The sequence below is a fragment of the Pocillopora verrucosa genome, chromosome 4 (assembly GCF_036669915.1).
Source record: "Pocillopora verrucosa isolate sample1 chromosome 4, ASM3666991v2, whole genome shotgun sequence".
Lineage (NCBI taxonomy): Eukaryota > Metazoa > Cnidaria > Anthozoa > Scleractinia > Pocilloporidae > Pocillopora > Pocillopora verrucosa.
The window spans coordinates 23683391-23694435 of NC_089315.1; the positions used below are offsets into that span (position 1 = coordinate 23683391).

The 11045-nt window shown below is 39.8% G+C and overlaps 1 protein-coding gene and 1 pseudogene across 1 annotated transcript; one reads left to right on the forward strand and one right to left on the reverse strand.

The window, feature by feature from the left end:
• Positions 1 to 805: 805 nt before the first annotated feature.
• LOC136280391 (uncharacterized) lies at positions 806 to 2676 on the forward strand (annotated as a pseudogene).
• A 1126-nt stretch (positions 2677 to 3802) lies between these two features.
• Positions 3803 to 7248, reverse strand: LOC136280392 (von Willebrand factor A domain-containing protein 2-like). The gene is made up of 6 exons (XM_066165403.1): positions 7176 to 7248; positions 6805 to 6841; positions 6043 to 6168; positions 5412 to 5558; positions 4855 to 5061; positions 3803 to 4056 (listed from the first exon to the last, which is right to left on the reverse strand). The coding sequence occupies exons 1-6, from the start codon at positions 7203 to 7205 to the stop codon at positions 3803 to 3805; spliced, it is 801 nt and encodes a 266-aa protein (XP_066021500.1). The 5' UTR covers positions 7206 to 7248.
• Between the last annotated feature and the right edge of the window lie 3797 nt (positions 7249 to 11045).

The window sequence follows — 11045 nt, forward strand, 5'->3', positions numbered from 1 at the left end:
CAGAAAAAAACTCTCTGAGTTCACATAAATCACGTGTTGGATGTAGAGGCGTTCGGGGCTCGCTCTCTTCCAGATGGCCAGTCAAAGCCAACGAGTTTGTTCTTTGCCCTTAATGTGGGTAAGGATTCAAGTGGCAATGTATTCATTGCAAGCGGATCCCGGAGTGGTTGTCACTGGACAATGTGCCATGTTGATCGGGAAAAAAAGAAAATAGTCTATGGTGACTCACTGGCTTGGAGCGTACCAGTCGACCTCTTGCCTAGATTAGAGCAATTCATCGAGCACATTTATGGGGAATGTTTATCCGACTACTCCGTTTTCGAGTGTCACACTTCAAGTAACGTTTCTATTGAACGGGAGCACAAATGTGGATTCAGCTGTGCATCTAAATACCCCCTTCAGGTCAATCGCAGGCGGTGCACCTTCAAATGCCTTCATAAGTGCCCCACGCGCTATACAAAGTACTTGCGTAGAGTGATCATGGGATGGATCGGTGAGAAATCAATTAACCCTGAGCATGTGGTTCCATCTTCTTTTCTTCGCCCCGAACTTAGTCACGAGAGCCATTCAGACTACAATTCGGACTTGGACACTCTTAGAGTACCATCATCAAAAGGAGACATAGATGAGAGAGACAACACAGCAGAGAACAATGAGAAGGGACTTTGTATTCAAAGAAAAGCGGAAAGAGCAGGCAGAACTGAGAGCACTCAAAGCAGCAGTGAAGCAGAGGATAGAGGATAGAGGATAGAGGATCCTGGACAACAAACAGTTACAAAAGATCAATGAAATTGAAATATGAAATATGAAATGTGAAAAAAAAGTAAACAAAAGTGAAAACAGAAATGACAAGGCCAGTCAAGAGAAATACCGTAATATTCCTGTTAAGAGAGTAGGTGGAGAGAAAGATGGAAAAAACAAGGGCGATCGTGACAGAGCAACTGACGGCGATGGAGTCACTTGTGATGAGAAGAGAAACTGTGATGACAGCCCAAAGCATAGGCCAGGTAGTGGAGAGCAGCATAGAGGTGAACGAGGAACCGGGAAGTCTCATCAATGTCCTGAATGTGAATATTCTTGTGTTAAACTATCAAACATGAAGAGACACATGAAGAGACACATCAACATACTAAGGCTGTCGGGAAGAGAGCGTTCCAAAGTGGGAAGTGTCTATGTCTTGAGTGTGGCCGAGTCCCAAATGACACATAATATATCTTTATCTTAGAATTCGAGACGTGGAAAGCGGACACTGAGGAGAAGGAAGGCTGCTCTTTTGTCAAGGCGACAGGTGCGTTACTTAAAGAAAGCGGTAACCCTTGAAAATGCAATAAGGGCAGTCTCTGCAGGCAATTAACATGTCTCACTTTCAACCAGTAATTGTTAGTTAATTAATTGATTAATTAGTTAATTTATTCATTCATTCATTCACTTATTTGTTAACTTTTTATTTGCTTATTTATTTACTAATAAAGGTTCCAAGAAACAAAAAAACAGTGGGCTTAGGGTCGATTATTTCCAGTGCAACCGTTGTGGGAGTCAGAGGCCACGCAGAACTGGAAAGAGAAGAGGAAAGTCTCAAGGTACTAGTTCAGGTCAACGAAAGAAATCTCTACTTTGCAGGCATGTCATCTCAAGATCTTTGTTTCAAACTAAGAGAAATCTCGAAATTACTTATTATAAATATCATTTTAATTCATTAAATGCTATAGGAGATATTTATTTATCTGTCTTTCTACATATCTTTCATCTGTCTCTTTTTTTTTAATAATGTTGCATCGTTACTTTATTGTACTAAATTTGAATAAACAATCGATCAGAAACGATTTTAATTCATTTAGTTTTAATGTTGGAATACTCTGCATTTTTCGTTTCACAGGAACCTGCAAGATAGAGAGGAACTGTACTTCCACACTTAATATATCTAATCTAGCGGATGGCAAAGCAAAAGTGGAGATCTGCTATACCCACTATGGCCACACAAGAGACATCCAGCATACGTGGCTACCAAAAGGAAAAAGGCAAGAGCTTGCGGCAAAAATCCAACAGGGGGTTCCGAGGGAGAAGATTCTTGACGACATCAGAGATAGTGTAACGGAGAATAACTTCTTTCGGTATCATCTGTTGGAAAAAAAGGATCTGTTGAACATTGAAAGAGCTTTCGGGCTGAAAGACTTTCAGCGTCACATCAATGATCAAGATAGTGTGTTGGCTTGGATTACGGAATGGGAACAATCAGCAGATACTAATCCCATACTCTTCTGCAAGTTTCAGGATGAAATGGTAGAAGGGTATGACTTATCTAAGGAGGACTTTGTGTTGATAATACAGAGTCCTTTTCAAAGGCACATGCTTCAGAAATTTGGGATCAAAGGTATTTGTTGTGACAGTGCTCATGGTACCAACGCTTACGACTTCCTTCTCACTACATGCCTAATGGTAGATGAGTATGGTGAAGGATTTCCTGTTGCATGGTGCCTTTCTAATCATGAAGATTTCACAACTATGTGTACGTTCTTTCGTGAAGTGAAAGAGAAGTGCGCTGGTTCTATCACCAGCAAATGGTTTATGAGTGACATCGCCCCACAGTATTACAACGCGTGAGTGGGTGTTATGAATGATGTCCCACGACCCCAGAAGCTGTTATGCACGTGGCACGTGGATAGGGATAAAGAATAATCCAAAATACGGTGTGCTGGACACAAAAACAATCTTACGGTTTCCGCACCGTTTACTCAAATAAAATTTGGATATTTTATCAGTAAAAGAGGAGAAATAAATGAAATGTTTGGTTTTTTTTAATTCTGGTGTACTTGCGTCCACAGAGTTTTTTAGCGACTTCCTGTTTGAGGGCAAAAACTGAGACGAAGTAGGTGTGAGAGTAAAGAAAACGCAAAGAATCAAACATCTTGTAAAGTCGGTAAAGGTCAGATTTCCAGCAGACCTGGATTTCCAGTGCATATGAGAGCATTCCAAATTTGTAATTTTAATTTTTTTCAACATCCGGAAACTGTTGTGTCCCAAAGAATTTAATGATGAATTACTGAGAGAAAGGACATACATAGCTACATTTTTTCTTTATAGAGTGCATTTTGATTTAGTGTCATAAAACCAAGAACCAAAGCAATCTCAACGTCTAATAACGGTAAAGAAAATATCACCAGGAACAAATGAGAACTCCAGTGAAAACAAACAAACTTTCTAAAACGCGAGTGACCAAGTCGCGATTGGTTTTAGTTTTGAATCTGATTGGTTGAGAGAGTGGCGCGAGTTTTCTGGACCAATCACATAACGAAAGTATACAATACCAAAGCAATCCCCAATTACTTTCGACGCTCAATTGAACTTTGCTTTTTTACCGAACAGTTATGTGCGTTCTATTTTCACGTTCCCGCGAGCATATTTACTGAAGGTTTCTTTTTTTCGACAAACTAACTCGTAGCGACGGCTTTCCTCGATTCTCTTCGAACTGTTTTCCAATCTAGGTGACCTAAGACGCACACTTAGACTTCAGTGTTCCAATGCACAAATCAACCTGAATTATTACCAACGTTTATGTACGCATTCGATGATTTTGGCATAAATATCTTATTTAGTGTCTTTGCGACAACGATTACGCAGGTTCTTGGCTATCGATGGTGAATTCCTCATCTACTGACGTCGACATTCAATAGCTAGTGATATTTAAGTTCCTGGCTCCTATGTCACACTGAAAAAGCGGCAGTTAACTTCCTTCATGTCTGTCACCACAAATAGTCTACTTGTTCGTTTCCAGAGTCGACTGCAAGCAGCTGAGAGTAAATTCTTAATTGAAAACCATTTCGTAGTGTGCATAATCAGGATTTAAGATCAAATCATCGGATGATGTAAGCCTGTTTGTATGGTTCAGTTCACAGAGTTGGCTGTTCATACTGTAGTTGAACGAGAAACAGTTTCTGGTGTTCAGACACGCTAACGCACATAGCAACTCATTATCTGAGTGCATAGCCTTGATCAGGTGACCTTGTAAAGCAGACCCTTCCATCCTCAAAGAAACGATTGCTTCTGGTTTTCTAGCAACTGAGACGAAAAACAGAAGGAGACAATAACGATATGATAATGAGGGTGATAGGATAAAATGCCTCGAACCGCTCATCATAGAGTGTTTTTGTGTTACTACCATTGAATTATTGAAGGATAAGATTTCAGATGAATGTACTGCCTAGAAAACCTTGTGAGTAGGCTCCTACTTCTAACTAACCCTGCGGTATGAAGAGCCCGTGAGACTCGATCAACACAGCGGTAAAACGTTGGGCATGCGCGAAGGAATCAACTCTGGCCTGCTGCGCGCCAAATTTCAAATGAAAAGCAGCTGTTATCTCGCAAATTAAGCGAAAGAAAATTAATGGAAACGTTTATCGAAATCAGTAAAATAAGCGAAAGTGGGGAAAAGGAAAACTCCATTCTGTCTCGAGCTTTACTCAAACAGTTATGGGCTTTTACAACATCGTGACTTACTGGCTTGTGTGGTTGTGTACAACTCGTGTGAGGGTTGCAAACAACCACACAAGCTGACGGCCTGAAAAGCACGCCATCTAGCCATTACAACACTGTGTTCATCGCTCGCCACCTCTAAATAGAAGAGCTTCGCCCCACGTATCGTAGCGCCGTTGAGTGTCGGCTGGCGGGTCATATCTAGGATTGTGGTCGGGAAACACCGCAAACGACCCCCCTACTTCGTGTAAAGTTTTTTTCTTACACTTGCATCACAACTTAGGTGCAGTCAACAAACTAACTAAGGCATAAAGCCAGTTAAATATCTTCAGAGCAACTCATATTCAGTAATTATAACCGAACAGTCATTTGAATAAAACTTACCTTCGCATATCATTGAAATAAGATCACCCGCGATATCTTTTTTAACAGGTGAGGCGCTGTGGGGAACCAGCAAAATCTGCTCCTCTGAGGAAGAAAGCGCTTTTAACATTATCGGTTTAACTTGGGAGCTGATTCCTAGGCCAATGATGATAATCCCATCATCTTTGACTTGTTGTGAAGAGTTCACAGCCAGCTTGAAATCGTTCTCTGGAAGGAAATGAAATAAATAATACAGAACGTTCATCCCATTTGTTTTCATTTCGTTTCATGTCATCCAAACCTGCGCGGGCAATTTCTCAATGAAAGTAACGTAGGGGCTACAGATGGGTAAAAATGTAGTACGTTGTAATTAGATTTCGACCGCCGGAAGGTCCTACCTAGAACTCGGCCACAACATTTTTACCACTGCGATGACGATTGCTGTTGTTGATAACAACACAGACCACTGTCGCTCTGTTAAATTCTCCATACTCTACGAATTTGTGATAATGTATCCATTTTAAATATAAAACAACAAACTGCAGTGAGTAGTTTCACCTAAAACAATTGAATCCTACCATAGAAGTCAGCATCAGTGGCAATGACAAGCACACGTGTAACGAAATCTCTTCCACCTGCAGCTTCTGAAAATAATTTGCGAGCCTCCTTAAAAGCCACAACCATCTTTGATCCTCCTCCGGGGTGAGATAAACCCTGTACAGCCTCTTGGATTGAAAAAATATTCTGTTTATCTTTAAAATAGTATTGATCATTGGGGGTATCTGCAAAAGTCATCAACGCCACGTGAGCCCCTGAAAAAAGTGAATAAATATGTACATTGAATTGACTACGGAGGATAGTTTTGTGACTAAATTCGTCCCCAGTCTTCTCATGTATAGGAACATGAGATGAAAGGAGTCGTTAGGTATCAAGTAAGAAGCTGGAAGCTAGTTAGACTTTGTAAGGATAAAAAGACAAACTTACGAGAACTTTTCATTTGTTTTTGTTTTGTTTTTTTAATGTGCATGGTGATACAAGTGTAAGCACTTTACTTATTAAACGAAAGTTGCTAAGGAAGGGGGGGGGAGGGTGGGGATGTTGTAGCTTCAATTTGATTGACCCATTACATTAAAGCTTTAAGATGAAAAGACGAACCGAAAAAAAGTGACTAAATTTTGAACAACATTTAACTGCAAGAAAAAAACTCACCATCAGCTGTTATTGCAAATTGTGAGATAACTTTACTGATCAAGGTTTTCAAAGCAGCCAAGTCTGGTTGCATAATGCTTCCTGACACGTCAATCATGAACGCTACATCCATGGCAACGGGGCATTCTGGATGAGAGATATGAGATGAGAGATATATAAGCTTAAAATTTCAATGTTAAGCGAACTCAGCAATGATTAAACGAAGGATACAATTGAGACCTTGAGCCTCTGTATTTCTATTTTTTACACCAAGCTTTGGCTGATCTACGGCGGCATCGTTAGGGAATGTAAAGAAAATACTTCACTTTGCGTAATATAAAAGCGATGTAGGTGATACCATAACGGATTTTTTTCTATTGAGGTGAAACAAATGAAAGCATATAGTTATAAAATTCTCTGCTTTGGTCCTAATAGGCATGATAGCGACGAGGCCAGCTTAAGGGAGAGTATGGAGTGAGATGTATCAACTTTTCAAAGTGTGTGAAAATCATAACCAAAAGCACACTTGTGCAACTCCGTAAAGGCAAACTTTACCCTTGGAAAGCTGGTGTGTGAACAATCAGATGTAACTCTTGACAGAAATGTGGTGTACGTTATCAGCCAATCTTATCAATCAAGCCCTCGACAAGCATAATAAGCCCTCTATTGTGGATAAGTAATAATATCTTGATCTGTTCATATAGTTTTGGTGCAGCGTCTTGATAAACTCTGAGCCACTCTAATACCGGCCAGTGTCAGAATTCATGAGCGATTCAGGCCTACCTGGAATGTGCCTCGAAGATCTGACGTTCAATATGGCCTGCAATGAGACATGAGATTTGGTTGACAGGATGAAAATGGCAGCTTCGAACGACTTACTTTTGACATTAAAGACTTATCCGCTTCGTGTACTGCAAAGTCAAAGAAAATTGAGAATTCGCATATGGTGGCGCCTGAACGATAGGAAAATCAAGAGGGAAATCATATTAAATCACACAATTTTTTTCAGTTTTCGTCCAGCCTGGTCTTGACCGTTTACTTCCACCTCGATGCCTGTTGTCTCGGATTATAAAGTTCCGCACGATCAACTGGTCTAATACAAACTACAAACCTATTGCATGTAAACATTTACCTTCACTTAAATTTTCACTTACCAACGACGAAAGCAGTAGGATCCAAAACATCTTAGTGTCTTTCTGCAAGAATCATTGACTTGTTTATCTCGTGGTGGTCCTTTAGAGTATAATGTTTCAAGTTATACTCGAATCCTTTTTATGTGAAGACAGTGATGTCAGTATTATCCATAGAGCTCAGGATGTACTCAGCTGACCGGAAAAGGAGCGAGCATAATAAGTAAAAACCTTATTCAGCTTTGCTTTAATAAACAAGACAAGCAGATGATGTGTGAAGCTCAAATCTCGTGTTTTTTATGATGCAAATGATCAAATGAGAGCAGTGTAATCAAATGAGAGGAAAAAAAAAGCCAATTATAAATAATTTCCTCGAACGCAGTGAGGATTTTGGTTGAATCACGATAAGATGTACCTGATTCCCTCATAGGGCTCTGTATTTCTTCCTATGTTCCCGACTCATTAGGGTTTAATTGGCAATAAATTTTATTCCCAATTTATACTCTGTTGGCGAAACTGCAATAAAGAACGAAAAAGAAATAAAGAAGCAAGAAAAAAAAGTTACAGGACATTTTGTCAATTCTCAATTGAAAAACTGACTTTTCTTGATGAGATTGCAGTTGAATCAAATAATTCACAAACAAGGGAAGGAAAATGATAGACGGATTATATTCTTATGAAAACCCGCCAAATAGTGTTTAGCGACGGATCATCTCTTTGTCTGAAGATTGAAAAGATGGCTTTGCTTTCAACCGACGTAAGAGCGCTCTCACGTCTTGACCACGGCATCAATATTTTTCTCGGCTATGAATATCGAGAGATAAAAGAAGCAAAGGACGCATCTTTTTTATTTCTTAAGTTTTTATTTTTCTTAAAACAGTTTATATACATGGCACAATAAAAAATAGAATCAATTCTCATGATTAAAAACTAAAACTACTACTATCAGACTACCGTGTCCAGATTGGGGGATACGATCCCGCTGCGCGTCGAATTTTAGACTGCTTTTTAGCTGAACTCGACCAGACCCCTGGTGGGCACGCGCGCTTGGTGTCTCTTTTGGTCACGTGACGTTTACTTTGCTTAGATCTCTTGACAGCTTTCCTCAGCATCTGCTTTGATATTATCATCTTCTTTTTACAAGCCCACATTCCTGGCGGACAATCTTCAGCCTTTCTTAAATTTTGTAAGCGAAAAGAGTCCTTGAGTGCCTTGTCCATAATGCCATGCCTTGTCCTAATTTTAAACTTCTTTTGAGCTGAACATGACCAGACCCCTGGTGGGCACGCGCGGTTTGTGTCTCTTTTGGCCACGTGACGTTTACTTTGCTTAGATCTCTTGACAGCTTTCCTCAGCATCTGTTTTGATATGGTCATCTTCTTTTTACAAGCCCACATTCCTGGCGGACAATCTTCGGCCTTTATTGTATTTTCTAAACGTAAAGAGTTCCTGAGCGCCTTGTCCATGATAAGAGGTTTCTTAACGAAGAATATTTCAGCACCAGAGGTATCCCAGGATGCTCTTCCCGCCATTTCTGGTGGCCTTTTAGGTGGACCGCTCCAGACTCCCACAGGACGAACGTCATGCTCAGTTTTTGATACCTTCATTTTCTCACTGATAAGGCCAGCACGGGCCAAGTGAATGGAATAACGCAATAAAATTAGGACAATAACGGAAAAGTTCATTTTTAGATCAGATATCAAGGTCTCAATTGAAAAACTTGTAATGGTTCCTGTTTTGTCTTTCGATCGAATTACTTGTAAGCCCATGGATCTCAGACCTTTATATTAGCGGTTCACAGCTGAGCCCCGAAAACGAAACAGATTTTACAGTTTTGGAAGGGCTATTTCTGGTGACTCGGCTAAAAATAGCACAAAGCATTTGCATAAAGTATATCTGATTGATAATCTTGGTTTTGCCATGTGATTGCTCTTTTAGCGAAGGTTAAAAAGATTTCTTTTTCGGTCAACGACCATGTATAATAACAACTTCTTCGCTTTTAAGAGTTCTCCATGAATGACATCTCGTGTTTAACCCTTTAACACCCACGGGTGACCAAGACAGAATTTCTCCTTCATACATCAATACAAAATCAAGCAGATAAGTGATGAGAATAAAGAAAAATATCAATTTGGGGATGATAAGTTGATCCAATACTAAGTTCTCTGAGTTAACATTATAAGAATTGTATGGTTGACAGTAAGGAGAATTACAAGTTTGGTGTAGGAGTTAAAGGGTTAAACGGTATTTTCCCTTACAATTAAGTGTTTACTTGTCACTATAGACCAGTCTTTCTCAGTGGAATGCCATTTTCCAGTACACAACCTAAATTTTACGAAATAATGCTGGCTCAATGAAAACATTTGACTTGGAAGTAAATACTACTGTTCGTAGAACACGTGTGTGACCTGAATTTTAATAGTTACTGAGCATATAAGAGAAGATGTGAGGTTACAGGGGGTCATCACCATATCAAATATTAAATAACGAGGGGGGGGTCACTTACTATCTAAATGTCTTGGAAGGAAGGGGGGGGGGCTGGTAAAAAGTTCGATCTTTCCAACATATCCTTCCTGCAAGACCATTTAGAGCGACTGAACCTGGGTCCATATCAGCTATAGCAGTGGTGTTTCTCCCGATAACCACCACCAAAACGAGTGTATTTCAGAATCATGAACAAAACTCTTGGAATTCTTCAGCACTAGTCATAGTTTACGACACCATCTAAAACACCTCTTAAAACCGATGCTGCTGAGTGGAAATTCAAGTTAACATTATAGCCATTGTACTCGCACGTGTCAAGATTGCATAGGCCAGATTGTCACACCCGTCTTTTCGTAAAGTAGAATGTTCAGCCAATTTCATTGTTAATGTACCACGTTTCACAAGTGGACACAGCTTTTGATGGTTTTTTTTGGCCGTTTGAAATTGATCTCGCGTTTGGGATCGCAGCTGTGGCTCGTCAATCTAAAAATAAAAAATCCACGGACTGGCAAGTATTTCGTTGAGCAGACAATCAAACCAGCCGTTACGGGATTGTTAAAAACGTTTCTTTATCGATACGTTTACCCAATTTGCAAATGAAAGTCTCCACTACTTTCGTTGTTTTTTACTGTCAGGAGGAAATCGAGTTCTCCAAGATAACTGTAGTATGCAGCCCCCTATATTACTCTATTTGCAAATTGAAACCATTTTATTTTTACCGCAGATTTTCTGAGTCTTCAAATTTTTGTAATTGGGAGATTGCTTCCCGTTCCCGTCTCCGTTGGAAAATCGTTTCTTTGATGTTCTGTCCTTAAAACAGACAGGTTGAAAATGTTTACGACATGATACAAGAAGACTGGGTGGAGCAGTTTCTTCCCAGTTCATACTTTTCGTAGGTGGATGAGCCGGAGGGGGAGAGGGGGGGAGAGGGGGGGAAGGGTGGTGTCTCAGGTTTCCGTCCCGTTCGTTTTTGTGGACTGTTTACAGATCCTTATGCTTATATGAATCCCTCTAATCCTTTTCAAGGAACCGCTGATAAATGAGCTTACGGTTTTTTTTTTTCACTTATCAGCTGATAGTCTTTTCTAAGCGGCTACAAACTAATTTTTTAACACCCACAACGGTCGAAATGCCTCAAGCTATCAGGAATCTAGAAATCAAGTTCACAAAGGTATGTTAAACCTTCGGACTTAATTCTGAACAACATTAATTGTAAGAAAAACCGTCACACATAAAATCAGTGCGTTCGAGGAAATTATCTATCTAATTGTCTTTCTTTTTTTCTCTCATTTGATTACACTGCCCTCATTTCATCATTTGCATCATAAAAACACGAAATTTGAGCTTCGCCCATCATCTGCTAGTCTTGTTTATTGTAGCAAAGCTGAATAAGGTTTTTACTTATTATTC

Bases quoted from the DNA above. Each gene is read 5' to 3' on its own strand.
- LOC136280392 (XM_066165403.1), bottom strand. From the start codon at position 7,205: ATGTTTTGGATCCTACTGCTTTCGTCGTTG. The intron at 5,559-6,042 runs GTGAGTTTTTTT...TTTCAATCCAAG, and splicing joins ATTTGCAATAACAGCTGATG to AGGCTGTACAGGGTTTATCT. The intron at 5,062-5,411 runs GTAGGATTCAAT...ATTTCCTTCCAG, and splicing joins CACTGATGCTGACTTCTATG to AGAACGATTTCAAGCTGGCT.